An 18,668-nucleotide genomic window follows, 5' to 3' on the forward strand; every position below is an offset into this window, starting at 1 on the left:
GGACCGCCAGCCTTCGGGGGCGACACCTTGTTCCCCGGCTGCCCCTTCAGGGCCGCCACCGTGTCCGCCCCGCCGCCCCTTCAGGGCCGCCACCACCTTGTCCTGCTACCCCTTTCACCTTGCGAGAGACCCAGGCCTGCTCCTGCCACCTTCCCTATGGGGAATCAGTGCCACCAGTAGCTCCGTGGCAGCCACTGCTGCTTTCCCTGGCCCCCATATCCCCAACAGCTTTGGGACTTCTCGACACCTGGCATCGACCCGCGTTCAGGCCTGGAGCTGAACGCCTTCCTTGGGGAGGTCTTCCTTAGACACTTTCCTTGGGGAGGCCTTGCTTGGTGAGACCTTCCTCGATGAACCTTTTCTCCTCCCCAGGGAGCCCTTTCTCCTCCCCAGGCCCGTGGTAGCCGCAGGCCAGCTGGGGTGGCACCACACATTGCTGAAGTTTCTTCCAGGCTGCCCTAGCCCCGGAGTTGTGGCAGAGCTGGTGTGCTGACTGAACAGCATATGGGAGGGCATTAGCCACCCAGCAGAGCAGCTGAAGGAGGATCAGGACAAAAAGCCCTTTGCCGGCATGTTCAGGGGTACCTAATATCATTGTCACTTTCTACTGAAGGTGAACTTTTTCTACTTGAATTTCTAATAGCGTTTTTCTTACGTTTCTGCAGTGCATCTCATTTCTGCTTTGTAGACCTTTTTAGGATGGGAGTGAAGACTTTAAGAGATCATCTCAACATACCAACCAAGAAGCTGTTAGCCATCAGCGTCTGCCGTACACAGAGATGTGGATTTATTGGTACACAAAGGCATGAAAACCCAATGATAGTGGCTGAAATAAGTTCCACAGCAGACAGAAATGATGTCGTTAGCTCCTCTCAGTGGTATGATTTAAGACATCTCTGATAAAAAGGCAGCGATGAGTGAAATTATAATGAAAGTTATAATTTTGAAGACTTTTGCTACTCCTCTTTCCTGCCTGAAGCCAGATCAGCCAGCCACAAGACTGAATGCAAGCCAAGAATCTGTGTTTCTCTCGAGTGGGAAGCCCGAGCATCAGAAACCAACCCTCCCACTCTCACTCGTTAGCACTCATGACTGCAAAGATTTAAAAAAAAAAAAAAAAGTCAAAGCAAGTATGCGCTGCTGTAGGCTGACGTCAGTTTTCATTAGTTGTCATTGCTAATTTCTTTCTGGAGAACTCATGCAGTGTTTCCAAGCCTTTTTACTTTACATAAAAATAAGATGCTCACCCTTCGATAGAAGAAACCAACTATGAATACTATCAACAATTTAATTTGAGAATAAATTCCACGAAACATGTTTGAAAAGGTCACGCTTTAAAAAGTTTCAATTATTTCTGGTTGTTTTATTGCACTTAATGACTAATGAAATCATTTTTCCTATGATTGTTTGACATCTTAGATCAAAAACCTCAAGTAAATTTGACAAGGGCCTCCTTTTAGTAAGCTGCAAAGACCACAGCAACTTTCAAACAGCAGTTACTCACTGAGAAACAAAAGCTCCAAATGCACCATTTTTTTCTCAAAGTGAATTTTAAATTGTCACATATAAATTTTCTCTGTACGCACAAACAGCTGAAGTAGTTTAATACACCTTTGAGCTAACAAGCCACCAGACTCTTAGATCAGAAAAAAATTACATATACCAGGCACGATTGCTAATTATTGGTGTCAAAAGTAGCAAACATATCACTCTACTTGGCAAAAACAAAGCCTTGCCGTGTCTGTGCTCCTAGGGATAAGTGAAGCAACAGTTTGTCACTTCCTTTTCGTAGAGTGTTCTACAAGTATTTGGTACAATAATATTTTCCATCAAGGCACATTTCATCCCCTCTCAAGGAAACTCCGTATTTATTTTTTAATTGTGGGATGTGGGCTTGCTTTCTTTGTTTGTTTGTTTTTCTTCTGTATCTTGCATTTCAATGACAGAAAAGGTTTTTTCCTTCTCACGTAGTTTAAAAACTTGATGATGCAGCCATGACTGAAGGGAAAAACGCATTGCTCTGGTTCTTGCATTCTTAGTTTCTCAACAAAATGCTTGCGGTATCATGGGAAAGCACACACCAATATAGTTAAAAGAGCTTGAACAATCCTGAGTGCTTAATAGCAGCCCGGCTCCACTCAGGTAAAATTACAGAAGCGCTGAGTGTGCATCATCCCTTCACTCCTACACGCACCATTTCCATACGGTGATGTGCGTGGCCAGCCTGGGCTGCCACAGCCCAAGAGGGATTTCCTGGCAGTCACTAGCGCTGAACGCCTGCAGCCAAACCGTGATATACGTGAAGGTGGCGAGGCTCTGGCAGGGCTGCGCAAGTCTGGAAACAGAGCAGTATTTTCCCACGGAGCCTTAGCTAATGAGCAGAGGTTGTACAGATGAGGCAACGCCTGCACGGGCAGCGCAGAACCAAAAACAAGTGGCTCTGCGGTGCTTTTGTGCCCTTGGTGAGAAGCCGGCTGGACGACACATGACAGCTCCGTGTTGGCACCTCACTCCTGGTATCCAACCTATCCAGGTTCTTCCAGTGCCAGAGATACTCCAACATCTTGCAGGTCACAACACCTCCTGCCTCGGTGCACTGTTCTTCCCTTGTCAACACACTTTTAAGAACCCTTCCAAAAGGAATGTTCACGAGAAAGTACCGTCTTACATATTAATAAACCCCAAATTAACACTGAAGTTAAAGCAAAATAGAAGGAAAGCTTACTCTGCAGGACAACTGATTTGAAGATTACATAGAGAAAAAAAAAGAGCAAATCTGTACTGCTAATATACCCAGAGTTCTTATTTATACGCTCTTCCTTGATATTTGAGATTTATTTTTCCAGTGTGCCCATGAAAAATCCCACCTCAATTTTACTACTCTAAACCTGTTATTTGACATTTCCTTTGTCAGAAGTTCACTTAATCAGTCCTAATACTCAATTAAAATTCCAGTTATGAAGTTATTTTGCAGTAATTGCACATCCCTATTTATTACTTAAAAATACCAACATCTGAACGTTGAAGAGCATATGGTGTAAATATTTTCAAAGATAACTGATGTATCTTTCAACTGCACTTCCTCTTCTTTCCCCACTCTGAAAGTGCCTTATCTATATTAACTATAGTTTAGTTGCTTAACTGCAATCCTCTGAGTGACATTTAACATAAAATATGCTCTATCCCAATTATCTTGTGACAATCTTTATTAGATTTCCTGGTATTAGTAGGAAAACAATGCAGTTTTTCTGCTTAACTTTGAGTTAAGCCCCTTTGACTGTTATTTAAAAACAAGTTTCAGGGCTTCAGGAATGTCCCTAGCAACATAAATACAAGTCTTAATGACACTGCATTTTGTTGGGGTGAAAACAATACTCCAAATGGAAGCTCATTAGTATTGTTCTTCCTTCTCACTTTTCCAGCCAGCTGACTTATAGAAAACAGACTCTTGTTGTTAGTGGATTCTCCAGGTGACAGTTGTAGACAAACACTCTGACTTCTCCTTTAGAGTGCAAAAGATGCTCTTAAGTGATAAAGCAGACTCCCAGGCCTCTTTGTTTTCAATAAAGAAGGAAAATTCTACCAGATTACTTCTGGCATAATCCCATTCCTTTTTCCTGCAATGACAATTAATAAAGAATTAAAGCACCCTCTGGGACACTGAGGGTTCAATTTCCTTTGGCAGCAGTCTTAATTGGAAGCAAACCTGAAACATTTCACTTCAAAGCAATAAATAAATGCTTTTCTGAAATGTCAAAAACATGCACATTACACAAAACCCACCTTCATGAGAATCCTAAAGCACAAGATTGCTCAGCCAAAGAAAAAAAAGTTGCTACTAATTCAAGTGGAAAAACTGATCATCAGTACCTTAAGATCCCGTGGGTGGCATGGGAGAGATGGCACAGGGAAAGGATATCAAATAGCATTCAGTAGTGCCACCTGACAAATTTATAAGATATTCCTATAGGAAAAAACAAGTGTATGACCATCATGGCTATCTTAAAATCTATAGACTATTTGTGTTCTCCTTATAAAAAACTTCATTGAAACAGTCAGTATGTTTTCTATCATTTATTTCAGTTAGCTGAGATGCTTCATATGGCTGTATTCACCTGGGTGTTCCCTCTGCAGTCCTAGCAGTTGAACTACCATTAGTTACTGTTGTGGCTTTTTTGGGGTGAAAAAAAAATCATGTTTTTCCACATATACAAATAGCATACACTGGTTTAATTACATCTTTTTGATAATTTATTAACATTATTAGGCTTGAAAAACAAAATTAGTTTTTATTCAAAATGTAAAGATAAGAAATGCAAAATATTAGTAAGAAGAAACAGTCATTCTTCTGGCTTTTTTTCTTCCATATATTTATTTATAAATAATTCAGTGAAAATTGTCTTGAGTCACCTGCAAAAGTTCTTATAATATTCTTGTATCATTTCATTAAAAGATGCAGATAACCTTGTATTTCAAGTTTTTGCCCATTATCACCAACTCCACTCAAAATGTTATAAGCAAATGATATGAGTGACAGTCCTGCTTTGAGCTAGCTCATCGTTATTACAATGAAGTATCACAGGTAGTAATTCCCAAAACTTTTAAGGGGTGGAAGGAGAAAATCCCACCACACACTAGTCTTGCACAAAATGCATGCGTGTATATACATACACGAAGTTGCTTCAGGAACAAACACTAAGATATAGCAAGGACAAATGCAAAGTTTATTCCACGTATACTACAATTAATCAAGATGTTAGGGAAGTATCAAAATTTGTACTATTAACATATGGCAACAGTTTTATTGTTACAATACATTGCAGTAGATTAGCCCAACTGGAAAAGTTTTAAGCTGCAGACAGTGCGATTGCATTAAATCTTAATTCTTCTGGGTCACGTTCCATGAATTTCTTGCAAACCTCTATTGCATCCTAGGGAAAAACAAACAAACAAGACCACCACAATTATAAATCATACTTATTCAGAAAAAGCAACTGAAATATGAATAAATGGACTTTTCCAAAAAGGATTACTAAATAGTCTAACAAGTCTATATAAACTATATTTCTGATCTGAGTTACCACTATTCAGGATTATTTACGGCAGTCATATGGGCAGCATAAGAGACCAAAGGTTTTGTGCAGAACCAGAACAACAGTGATTTTTTGTGACTGAATATTAGTTTGTGCAACAGATGTGTTACTTGTCTGGCTTTCCAAACACATCTCCGAAGCTTGCCTTTACTAGTATTGCTCTACTCTGATTTTTTTCCTTTGTCTCAAGATGAACATAAGATGTGTGGGGTAAGTGAAAGATTATTTATAATTCCTTTAACTGGCTTTGGGGTGCAATATGGAGACCACATGTTATCAGAAAAAAAAAAAGACATTAAAATAAAAAGAAAATGCTTTATCCAACTTCTTCCCCTGCCCAAACAAGCACAAATTGTATGCACACTTTACAGAGATTAGTCAACACTACTAAACCATAGAAGGTTTTGTTTGTTTGTTTTTCAGTTTCTCTGGTTTCTTTCTTTTGTAAAGCTAATCCGGTCTGGATACCGTACGTACACATTGCCTTCTCTCAGCTTCAACTTATTATCCTTCTTTGGGGATGGCAATTTATCCAGCCAGTTAAGTGTATTCCTTTCAGATTCACTTCTCAGCTAAGGAGCTCCCAACACAAAGACGCATCCAAAAGAAACCGTGAATCCAGACAAGAATGATTATTAGCAAGGAAGAAAGGGCAGAAATTGTAAGTGTTGGAAAGCAGATCAACTTCTGTCTAACTTGGTACCTATCAAACTAACTAAACTGAATGAAAGAAAATGAGAAATTTTCAATTTAATCATTTCATTTCACGTACAATTTCAAAAAAGCACTGGCATATGAAAATCCCAGCAGAGAAAAAAGTCAGTCTGATCTGTTACAGTCAGCCCTTCTGACATTCCCCATTTTCACATTATATTCTCTCAACACCCATCACAACATGAGCATTCTGAAATACTTACTTTAAAATTGAATAAACATAATTTTGTCTCTCAAACCCGCTCGCTCATCCAGCCATAAATACAGCAAGATTGAATTTTGTATGATACCATTTAAGAATATTTTCTATTCCTACCTCTAGGAAAGAATCATCACTAGTTTCGCCATGGTTTATCGGAAATGGCTTGCGTCCATCTGTGGAAACAGAAAGCAGGATTGATCAATGCATTTATAAAATTAAAATAGAAAAGCTTCATTTTTTTGCTAGAAGAAACAATTCAATAGCTTCATTTTTTTTACCTCTATTTAAAAAAATGCTACTTTCTTTTTGATAGAAGTATCACACGAGCTATAATATGCAGCTAGCTATTCCCTAGTTTCTTCTCTACAGTTGACTGCTTCAACAGGCATCATTAGGTACATCCTTCTGCAGTAAAAATATCCAATCCAAGTGATGAATTATCTTTTATTTGAAAAAATAAGGCTATAAGGCTATGAGTTGCAACTTTTCAACTTTTTAGTGCTGGTACAGTACTTCCGTTTTTCAAGGGGAGAAGAACAATTTCAACTACACGTACTGGATTTACCCAGACATCTGTGGTGTTTGACAACTGTCATCAGGGACTCCATGACAGACCAAACCCACTGGTTGGGAGAGCATAACTGAAATATTATTCTCATTTAAACAACAAACAAACCCAATAGCTTAGGTACTAGGTATTTTCACAACACTTAAAAAAAAGGGTTGCTATAACTACATTTTTTCCCCATTTGCAATATAATAATGCTGTAACTCCCAGTATTTTTAAATAATTCTATTTATAGAAATAAGTTTGATGTTATTTATATGAGATGTATAACAATATGAGAACATATGTCAGCATATCTTCAGTATTTGCTAGACCAAATTCCCTTTTGGTTCTGTCCTTCTTTTTAAAGGCTTCCCTCCCCACAGATTCCACTGAAATCAACACTACTTCCAATATACATTTTCCATAACTGAAAATAGATTCTATGTTAAAATGCTTTTGTATTTACAACTATGAACAGCCTCTTGTTCATATTAGAACAGTGACTGAAGATATAATAACACAAATTTGTCAGAACATGCCAGGAAACAATACTGAGCATTCAGTTCTGCTGCAAGATAGGTTTGATTAGATTTTTTTTTTTTTTTTTTTTTTTTACATACAACTTGGCAGAACTGTATTTTAAATTCATCTGCCTATAAATAATGTCTTCAGTGCTTATGTTTTTACCACAGAATATTCACGTGACTCCCCAGCATTTTCTGCCTGCCAAAGCCCACATGCAGGCCACAGTGACTAAAGCCAGTGAATGAACCAAAAACTTTCTCCCATTTTCCTACTTTTAAGTATTTTTTGCTTTCTTCCACTAGTCCAGAGAGAAGTTATTTTAAGAACAAAGGAAATAATATTAGCATTCCACTATTCAGTTGAGCTAGATGCTTTTTTTTTTTTTTTTTAATTGAAGCAAGAAATTAAAGTGGGCTTTAAAATGATAATCATAATTTGTAGCGTGGTCTTTAAGTAGAGCAAATTAATGAACAATGAATAGATAGCATGGAAATAGTTGCACACAACTGAAAAAAAACAGGAAGCCATTCATCATGCTTTGAAATTTAGAGTCAGAAAATATTTAGACTACATCCTACAGTATTTGGATGCTATTTTCATGCTATTTGATCTAATTCACTGACAATCCTACAGCATCATGAAAATACAGAATTTCATGCCTACTGTTTGTGGATGGCTGCTGATATTAACCCTTAGATTCACTTTAATATAAACATCTAACATACTGCTTATGTCCCAGGTTATGATTAGTTGTCACCTGTTAAGGGCATTGCTTAATTACATGCCGATTTTCAAAAAGTAGCAGCAGATGTTCCCACCATAAAATACTTGAAAAAAAAAGGTTAGGAAAGACCGTTGACTTCCAATTTTTAAATCCATAACTACTTGATAGTTTTTTAAAAGGCCTGCAGCAAAATATAGTTGCCCAGCAACATGCTTCAGATTTGAGTCATTAGAGAATATTTGAGCAGAACTTGCTGCTACACAGTCTGAAGAGGGGAGGAAAATAGCTGTAAGTAATTCAGAAAACAGAGATACTGTTTGGAAGTTAACTGTCTAGTGAGCACTAAATTAAGACAGATTAAAAACTAACCAGCCTCTAACAAATGAGTTGCAGAGCATTAGTATCTGCTAGTATTCTGAATATGTAATTTCTACTTTAACTGTATCATGTTATTTAATAATATAACTAACCCTTGCAAAGTTGCATACAGTTCATTTATTAAGCAAGTCAGGGACACAAATATAAGTGCTTTCCTCTCTGAAAGTATAAGTGTTCATCACTTCTTTCATGCTTCCTGTCTCTGCAAATAATAGAGGAAATTCAGAGACAGTCAAGTATTATGTTCAATTTTATCTTAGTAGAAGAGAGTTGAGGAGAGTTGAGGAAAGGTCAATCCAAAAAAAGCAATGGGAAAATTGCTGCAATTGTTTGACAGAAACCCTGCCACCCCTTAAACCCGACGATGCATTTGAAAAGAACTTAAATCTTACATTAAATCAAATCATCTAGTCTCAAACTCTGATAGTTAATGAGATTACTAGTTGTATTTCTTTTGAACAAATGGAGAGAAGAGATAAAAAGCGTCCTTACCCAATTCATAGAGATGACCACCTACGTTAACTAATGCAATAAAGTGAAGATCTACTTTTTCATCTATACTTGGTGCCTGCAAAACAAACAAAAACCATATTGCATTCATTAAGACTCATCACAGTACGATTAACGAGAATATATCACAATACGCAAGATACCTGGCCAAGAGATAGCAAGTGAGAAGCACATTCTGGATCTATGCAGAATGGCAGAAGTCACACTGCAAAACATTTTTAAACATAAAGAAGCTTCCTGAAAATACATACACATCAGTAAGAATCATCTCACTCAAGCTCCTGGAAGCATTTTCAGTTTTAGTTCTATATAACAACTTTGTTTTTCATTACTGAATTAGAAGTAGTATCAACTCAAATACACCAGCATTAAAAATTAAGATAATGATATAAATAGCAATTCCTTCACTAACCCACCTCCCGTCACAAAGTGATGTAGGACTGAAATGTGAACCTACAGTATTTTAAAACCAAAAATATTCACTTGGTCAAAGTAATTTTTCTGGTACGTCATTTATAGTACAGTTAACCTGTTTTCTCCTCACAGGCAGAGGAAAGAAACAACTCCCAGGATATAGTTCACACATCTCCTAATTGGCAAGGAAGGAAAACTGCGAGGTGCATAGAGCTCCATTCGTCTCAGAGACTTCTGTCTCAGAGACTTCTGCAATTTTGAGGTAGCATCACAGGCATCACCACTGCATATCAAGAAAGGACTGAAGTGCAGTGACAGCATCAAGTGACGTGACATAAAAAAATGGTTAGTCAGTAAAGATCTATCTAGCACAGTACCATGTTGCCAACTGCAGCCAGCAAAAGCTTTTTAAGGAGAAGAAAACAGGGCATGCACATTGTTCTACTCTGCCAGCATGCACTCCCAGCACCATGTCCACTAAGAAACATTTTTTGAATTTCCGTGCCAAAAGCTGCATCATCACTGTTATGTTCAGTAGCAACTGATGCTCCTCTTTCCTCATGAATCTGTCTAGTCTGCATCTGAGCCCTGATTCACAAGTAATAAAATACTGCTTGATGGAATGGGAAAAAGAACCTCAGTTTGTCTTAGAGAGACTATCAAGAATCTGACTTAGGTGAAAATATATTTAATATATTTCTCCTCCATCCTTGCTCCTAGCCTTATGTAAATTTCTTAAAGCATTTAAAAATCTAACAATTTCACAGAAACAGATTACAGCATAAAATGAATTGTGTAGAACCTTACATTTACATCATGTTATCAAGACTGGGTTAAATTTTTCCTTCTTTCTGATGATCATGAGGAAAAGACTTTAAAAGATGAAAAAAACAAATCAAACCAACAGAGTGAAGGGGAAGGAACCATAAGTCCTTCAACAGATCAAGAACACCAAAAACCACAACATTACAGAGTAACTGCCAACAGCTTATGGAAATTCTATATATTAAGTTCAAAAAGAAAACAACAACAACAAAAAAAACAACCACACACAACCTCCCCCAGTCCTCATTTGATTCCTCTCTGTGACAGTTAAAGACTGAAAGACACCAATACCCTGTTTCACCTTTGTTTTGAAAGGCCTCGAATGCAAAAAGGGCATTCCTGCAGCTGCAGATGAGGATGATATAAAAGGGACAATAGGATCTTTCCACCAGAACTCCAAAGAGTCTGTTTTCCTTATGGTGTATGTGAATTATCTTTGAGAATTTTGTTTTAATGAACGCCAAACAGTGCCGGGGCTTAGAAAAAGAAGCACCCTCAGAATTTGGCAACCCCAGTTGTAATTCCCAAGATCACAAGTTTCAGTAACTTCCCCAAAACCACACAGGACAGTGACTGACAACCAATAGGAATAGGTGCCATCGATCAATCAGCTGTTCAGAGGCATGTAAACCATGGTGCTACATTGCCACCTAATCCCAGTGCAGCAGTATGGCTTCACAGCTGTTGACTTTTCAATGAAAGCTACCAACTGGGAAATCTGAACTCAAGGAATTTCAGGGTAAGGGGAAAGACTACTATCAGTTAGTCTCACTTTATGAAGGAAATGGGTTGGCATTTAAAAGCTTTCATCAAACTAAAGCTACTTGGGCTCAAATCGACATTAACTAGAAGAGCTCACAGTATCACAATTCTATTTCTATTTTCAGATTTTCAAGATTTGGTTTTGCTCATATTTAGAACAAAATACATTTGCCCCTTTGACCACTTTGAGGCTTTATTTATTTATTTTCTTAAACCAGCTTCTAGTAAGGACCTGTTCTATAGAGAGACACTTGACATGCTTGGAATGCTAAGTCTACGTACAGGTACAAGATGGATAGGGAGGCCATCAAAGCAGCATGATTAACTTTTCTTAGAATTTATTTGAAGACAGTTATAGAATGCTGCTAGGATTTTGTATGTGCCTAAGCTAATTATCATACTTTCATTAAGTGCTATTGCCACAATCCTCAAGAAATGTTGTGTCTACATTTGAAATTCTGAGCTGTCACAGAAAAAAATTAAGCAACCTCATAGAGAGGATGAAAGTTCTACGCCATTACTGAAGCTTCTACCATCAGCTCTAATGTAGACCACTTCCTTCCCTTGTGATTTCTTTTCATCTAGTCTACGATAGTAATAAATTTACTATGAAATAGATCTATCCCATTTCTTGAAACGCTAAGATTTCAAGCATTTCTTTTATACTTTTGTATAAACACAGAGAAACAATAGCATCTGAAGAGTCAAGACAACCTAAAACTTTATGTTGCTTATGACTTCGGCAAACGAGTAACTGGATTACAGTTTCCCCATATGATGAATCTAATTCAGAATATTCCCACACATGCTGGGAAGAAGACAACAATTTGCATATGTGTGCATGCATGCATGTGCACGCACACGCAAAAAGCTGCCTTTTCAGGCCAATTTCTATTTCATTGGGAAGCTCCAGCAATTCTAACACTTGAACCAGATGATTTTAAATATCAAAGGTAGGGAAAGAAGAGGGAATATCAGCTTCAGGGAGACGTCTTTCGTGGTTTCTACGAAAAGCTACACCTTTGGCCAAGTTTTCAGCTTTTAATAAACAGTCTGCGGGAATGCTTAATAGAAAATGAGAACATAGCTCTAAGAAGTCCGTTTACATGTTCATTACTAGGTAGTATTTTAATGGCAATTACAGAATTTTCTCTTTATTACTCTTCTTCTCAAAGACAACTGTAACATCAACATCAGTCAAGTGCTAGGAACATCTGTTCCTTTGGTTTTCCACTTAGGAAGCCCTCTCAGTGTGCAGAAGGAGACAGCAGATTTGAACGATCATTCTGAAGAACGACAAAGGAAGGAGAAAGACCTAAAAATCCAAACAAGATCATTGTCTAGCTAGAATTCAGAACTGACCTCTGGGATTCAAGATTCATTTTTCAAGTCTTCAGAACAGCTGTAGCACTCAGTGAATAAAAAAATTTATTTCTTTCCCATCCAGAAGAGACAGAAAGAATACAAATATCAGTATCTTGGGTAGCTTACAGAACCTTATGTTATCGCTTCAGCCTTACTATAAGAAAGAAGTTTTGGTGGTATGCATCAGTGGACATGACTTTTCCAATTTCTCTTTAAAAGAAAATCTGGAAAATAATGACCAGCAGATTTGAAATGGATTTGAATAGAAAAAAAAATACAAAAAGTTTAGCACTCAAAGTGATGATTATAAGAACATACCATAATTTGTTCTGAAGGTACAGAGGTAACTCAATGATAATAATATAGCGTAACTTCGTGGACACACACTGTCATAGAGTTCACAAACTTTAGTACACATGCTCAACGGACAACTTTCCAACCTTTCAGCACCCTTTATTCTCATCATTTCACATTTAGCAGCTATTTTCTCTGGTGTCTTCCAACCGCTCTCATCCCCTATATAACAAAACAGCTTTTTGCTATTAAAGGTGTTCCAAGGTTCACGGAAGTGACAGCCAGCCAAAATAGCTCTTCCCAAGGTTTTTACCGTGCAAATGGTGACACCTTCCTATTCCCTCTTGTACTAAGAAGTTCTTTGATTTCACCTTTCACAATTGCAGGCTGCCCTTTGCTCACAAACTACAACATTCTTCTTTCTTCTCGTTGCAGTAACCTTCAGAAACTCAAAGGTACAATCCTAAGTCACTATTAGCCCAACCATATCAGCTGGTCTAATAAACTTCATCTCCTACACAGTCTATCTTGCTAATGCACTTAAACCATTATCATCATCTAGGAGGCAGCATTCAATTTCCATCCATTTGAAATCTTTTGATCTTCATATGCTGGTAATTTAGTACAAAACTTCATCAAATCCACTAGTTTCTTTTCCCTAAAGCTGCGCTTCAGGAGTGAATACAACATTGGGAAAAGAGATATGTATCTCTGTCTTGCTCTTATGGCCATATTGAGTAACTCCTCATCTCATTCTGCTTAAAATTTATTTATATATAAAAAAAACAATATAAAAACAGATTCAGTGATACATGACAGATTTCAGGCAGCTTCTTCTAACTGAATCTTGTATTTTGTTATTTCTTTACACTGGCTCTTGAGAAAATGCAGTGAGGCAAGAAGCCCCACAAACCAGGTCAGCAGGCCTGTGTTACAGGCAGTGACTAGAAAAAACAAACAAACAAACAAAAGTAATAAACCAAAAATAAAAAACACCACTTGTGTTAAGTCAAGAAAATGATATCAAAAATCTGTCAAGTTATTGAAGTAGGTAAAGACTGATATGAAAAAGACAATTTTGCATAACCTTAAGAAACAAAGTTGCAGATGCATGAAACGAAGATTATTACAAGAGTAACCAGTAATTCTAAGAAAAGAAAGTCTGTTAGGGGTTTAAATGTACAATTGCACTCACAAGAAGTTATGAGAAGACAAAGGAAAAACTATTTGAAGTGATGTTTGCACAAAAGAACAATAGGTATGGCTTGGATTCAATAAGTTTTGAAGTAAAAGGGAAAAAGTAATGCCTCTGCTATTGGGTAGATCAGGCATCTACAGTTTCCATTTTGAAGCATGGAACATACCTACACTACCCTTAGGCAAACTTACTCTGTATGCCTGTGACAGGCATTTGAATCCTGTTAAAATACTGTAATTAAAACAATGACCACTGGAATGATGATCACGAGTTTCAGCAAGATTATTTCTGACTCATTCTCAGAGACCAGTCACATCTCTATTAATGCTCAATATACTGCAGTAAGTTTACTGAATTTGAGATGCTCTGAAGCTTCATGGCTGGACATGCACAACTTACTTCAGATCAAGGTATCCCTTGTCCAGATGAAAAGAAAAATGCAAAGCAACTGTGTCAAGTGTTGACCCAAAAATGGACAAAAAGTTCCCTTGCTAAGCACTGTCTGATGTATTTTTCTACCATGCTGTCCGTCTAAAGCTTATTAATTTTATGTCCTAAACTGTAGCTAAAACATGCAAGTATCAGGTTATGTAAAATTCCAAGCTGCACGACAGCAGCATCTGTAGGTCAGCAGCAACTGATTTTGAACAAGAGGATGTCAAGCAAGAATGTGAAATTCAGAGATGGGCTCCATCAATGACGGAGTATCTGGATACAGAATGCTTATACAAACACAAATCTACCCATAAATAGGTAAGCGAGAGGGATTATTCAGCAGTACGCAGTTCTCAAGAGGTATTTTTTATTTTTAAGAAAAAGGAACTTTAGTCTGACACAGAAATCAAAGGTTGAGTAACTGAGGAGAAAAAACAAAGCAAGTTTTCTTATTTGAGAAGTGCAAGAAAGAAAAAAGAACTAAAAGATTAAAGTGACATAAAAAGCTGCAAAATGATCTTAAAGCAAGCAGAGGCAAAAAAACTACAAGAATGGATTAATTGAAAGAGCAAGAGATCATTACAAAGGTTGAGAAAAAGTCAACATTACTAATAAGGCACGTTATTAATTATAGCTTAAAAATTCATGACATCTACTGTAATTTATTGTGTTTGCACAGAACACTTCAGGATTGTGTTTTCAATATTTTTTTTCTATAATATGGGTTCCTCAGTCATCTGGAGACTTTACCTAAAAAGTCAAAGAAATATTTCAAGTATGGAGAGTTGTTTTATTTAAGGAGGAGAAAGACAGTCTCTCACCATCGACCTTCGCTCTTTATTTTGAAACAATCTATTTCCTGTCTGTTAGTGTTTAGTACTAGAAATGTTCTTAAAATACAAGGAGGTTCAGCTTTATTTTAAACACAATATACAGGAATACCCCCCATATTTGTCATTTTTTAATAAAACTAGTATTAGAACAGTTGCATACAATGCTGTACTAATGCCCAACATGCTGTCTGCTTTTTACAAATTATAATAATTTACATATGGTTTATATGCTTTTGAATCTTCTTGGAAAGGTATGTCACACAGAAGTGAAAAGACAGGTGTAGTTACCAATATATATCACACTGTATACTGTATTCAGTGATAAATCTTCGCATGTAGGACTTACAATTTTAATCTGCCAGATGGACAGAGTCAGGATCTAAGTAGAGTTAATGAGTGATAACTTCAAACTAGTAGCTTCTGTTTTGCCAGATACAATGTTGTCAAAGGGCACTGATTTTTCTGAATGAAATTACAGTTTGTGCATTATCAAAACAAATGCTCACTGCTAATGGATGAGGAGTTGCTTTTAGAAATCTTTTGAAGTAATTAAGATTCTCAACTAGCCAAATAGCGGTTTTCTTATCTAGCATAACCACAACAGACTACACTTTAACTTCCATCCTTGGATATGTCATGGCTTATTTAGTGCAGAAAGGAACTCAGTCAATAAATGCTTTTATTCTAGGCAGGCTTGAGTCTTCTTCACTCAGTCTTTTGTTAATATCAAGTTTATATATACACATGAAGTTCACATAAGAGCACATTTTCTAATTACAGGAATTGGACAGAATTTTCAGAGTTTTGCTAAGCAAACAAAAAAAATCCCCAGGCAAAATATCAGGCTTGCCACTGTTACTGGGAGAAATACTATGTGGTATTAAGCATGAGCTAGGAAGAACTTAACTCTGTGCTTCTTCAAATCCTAACGTATTTAACTATTATTCCAAATGATAATAACATCAAGAAAGTTCTGTGGTTATTGGATTGCAAGAGAGCTAGATACTTAATAACAGCAATTCATAAGACGAGACCCTTTCCTTGACTCCTTACTCCTTTTGACATATTTATCAGCATAAAAATATAAGAGCTGTGAGGAAATAGAAGCTTTTCAACACTAGTTTTTAATAGTAATAATATATTAAGAATGATTTCAACATCTGGAAAGACAGATCTGTATGAAATAGGAAATTTGGTCGGCAGTCAGAATACTTGATTCACATTAGTTAAAAAAAAAGCGACAAACACAACATATACCTCGATTAAGAACTTCTAGTAACAGAGAAAATGTGACTGTTACCAAAAAATGCTTAAAGCAAAGCCACTCCCTGTTATGCTTTTAAGGCCATTCACTTCTACACGTCAAGATTTGTGTGTGTACAGGCGCACGTGCACAAACGGAAAACATAACTCCTCAAAAACAGGATGAAAAATTACTACATCACTCTTTCAGCTTAGTGTTTCTGGTAGTGGTCACAGCACAGTTTAGAAATACTGGCTATTCTGTGCATGTAACATTTTCTACATTTTGAAGATGTATTTGTGCCCTGTAGGTGAGTAAGGAAAAAAAAAGTGAGCGAAAAAAAGGTTTAAGTATATTTGATGACAAGCTTTTATGCAGTAGAATGTCTTCACCTTCAACCAGAAGGTCTGTCTAGAAAATGGATAAAGAAACAGATGTCAAGTGAGAAAGTACACGAGCACCTTGGAATTACAAGGAACACTTCATCTTATTGAAACACTCAGGGACCATTAGGCGAGACTTAGAATGAAAGAAAAGGAGACTAGGTTTAGGATATGAGAACATAAACCAGGTCTCAAACAGAAGAAATAATACCATTTGACAAGAAATTAGAAGCCCCTTGGTTTAGCACATCCAAATGAAAGATCATGAAAGATGAGGTGAAAAGAAGAGGCTGGATGTGGAGCCTATGACCAAAAAAAAAGAAAAAGAAAAAGAAAACATGTCAATTCATGAAGGGCAAGCTTCGTCTATGCTTTGAAAATGATTTGGCACGTGTACTGAATCAAAAATACCTGGACAGCAAAGCATGGAGTGATGTACTTTTGCTGTCTGATATGGGGGAAAGAAAAAAAAAAAAAAGGAAGAACGAAATCCTAAGAATGGTTGAGAACGGATCCCAACAACAACCAAAAAAATGATGCCTTGAAGACTGAAGTTACATGGCAAAAAGCCATTTGTGTCAGAGTAAGAAAAGACTGAAGATGGACTACACTTACAACAGAATGAAGCCCAACAGATGGAAGGCGTATCAAGGGCCGCCAACGACGAAGACGAATTGACGGACTGGTAGCTTTTGCAGGACCTACATGATTACGTTTAGCCCAGGAGAGGGATGCAGAGTGACACAATGGTGAAGCCTTCGTTCTGCTGTGGCTAACCTGAGGCTGCGATGAGGATGGTGGTGAAGACAGCGAGGACGATGACGACTACATAAACATTAAAAAAGAACATACTTAGCCCACTTAAACTTGAAGTAACATACCTAGAAAGGCAACTGCAAAGATGTCCACTATTTATTATACTGTCCTTTAACTGATGAAATCTACAGAGGCAATAATCAAGAATGTGTTGAATTTGAATGAGATGACAAAAGAACATTGAAAATAAGCAAAGACATGGTCCAAATCTGAAGTTTATCACCAGATAAACTAGAGGTTATTCACACCCACTGAACTTTGTAATAAGAACATAAAGTAACTGACCCCTTCAATAGACAGACTGTTGGAAAGTGAGGCAGGAGGGGACTGAAGTAACATCTCATGGAAGGAATAGTTGAGAATAGCAAGAGTTATCAATCTTGTCTACAGCTATAAAAACTGTAACACACTTCTTTGGTGATTTGGGAAAGCTATATTGTGCTACTCAGGATTTAAAATGAATCAAGTAACCACTGTAGCAGAACCCAGGGTTTCTTTACTGTTCCATGCCTAACATAAAAGGAAAGCAAAGGAAAAGGGAAGCTTACCGTGGTGAGGTATGCAACTTCCTAAGTTTTTCACCTATTCTTCTAAAATAGCAGGCCAGTGGCAGTATTGCCATTAACACTCAGGATCCCTTTAGTATCCGTGGAAGCAGTAGGACTATGTTAAACCATTCAAATTGTTACTATTAGAAGAAAGACCACAGAAGTATTAAAAATGACTCTCAGCAGCAGCTGACAAAGTTACAGTAAATATATTAAGACCATAAAGGACCATTGTGATGATTTAGTTTTTGATCTTTTGTCCCACACAGGCCACAGGACCGATAAAGTTTTGTTTGGATTAGAACATATTCACAAAACAAAAAGAAACACTCAAGCTTAACAATTTATTGACTACCAAAATACATCAGAACAAGTCAAAATTTCAATCTGGGCTACAGCTACAGAACCAGTAAGCAATATTTTCATATAGGTTAGGCTACATTAGTGCTAAATGAAAAAGGTTGCTTTTCTAGTCCTGCTTAAGGATGATATGAACATGGAGCAATGGTTTACATTAGTCCTTTGGGCGATGATGTCCTATCAGGGGCTTACCTGATGATAAACTTCCATCCAACTTATCATCTACCTTTAGTTTCTCCTCATGTAAAAATCCTCAACATCATCTTCAGTCTGTCAGAGAATCCCTGACCTTCTCTCAGGAAATAAACTTAATCTTTGGTGATAATTGCATAGCCTCAGAAAAATACCCTTTGGTTTCAAGGCAACCTGAAGGGCAACCCAGACCATTCCTATGAGGTTTCCAACTCACCATTAACCTAGTATCTCTTGATCTTTACCCTGTCTTTAGATTTTAACTTGTATTTTTATGTTGCCTTCCATGTAACCAATAGAAATT

The 18,668-nt window shown here is 37.2% G+C and overlaps 1 protein-coding gene and 1 long non-coding RNA gene across 2 annotated transcripts in view; one reads left to right on the forward strand and one right to left on the reverse strand.

The window, feature by feature from the left end:
- The first annotated feature begins 8 nt into the window (after nucleotides 1-8).
- Nucleotides 9-1,323, forward strand: LOC121061424. Its single transcript, XR_005815087.1, has 2 exons — nucleotides 9-581; nucleotides 666-1,323. It is a non-coding gene; the product is annotated as an uncharacterized LOC121061424 (long non-coding RNA).
- A 3,382-nt stretch (nucleotides 1,324-4,705) lies between these two features.
- UCHL3 (ubiquitin C-terminal hydrolase L3) overlaps nucleotides 4,706-18,668 on the reverse strand; it is a 43,050-nt gene continuing 29,087 nt past the window's right edge. Inside the window, exons 7-9 of the mRNA XM_040540214.1 lie at nucleotides 8,679-8,754; nucleotides 6,124-6,182; nucleotides 4,706-4,931 (exon numbers count right to left, since the gene is read on the reverse strand). Coding sequence (XP_040396148.1) covers nucleotides 4,848-4,931; nucleotides 6,124-6,182; nucleotides 8,679-8,754 — 219 coding nt within the window. The 3' untranslated portion in view covers nucleotides 4,706-4,847. The remainder of the gene's footprint in view (nucleotides 4,932-6,123; nucleotides 6,183-8,678; nucleotides 8,755-18,668) is intronic.

The sequence above is a fragment of the Cygnus olor genome, chromosome 1 (genome assembly GCF_009769625.2).
Source record: "Cygnus olor isolate bCygOlo1 chromosome 1, bCygOlo1.pri.v2, whole genome shotgun sequence".
NCBI lineage: Eukaryota > Metazoa > Chordata > Aves > Anseriformes > Anatidae > Cygnus > Cygnus olor.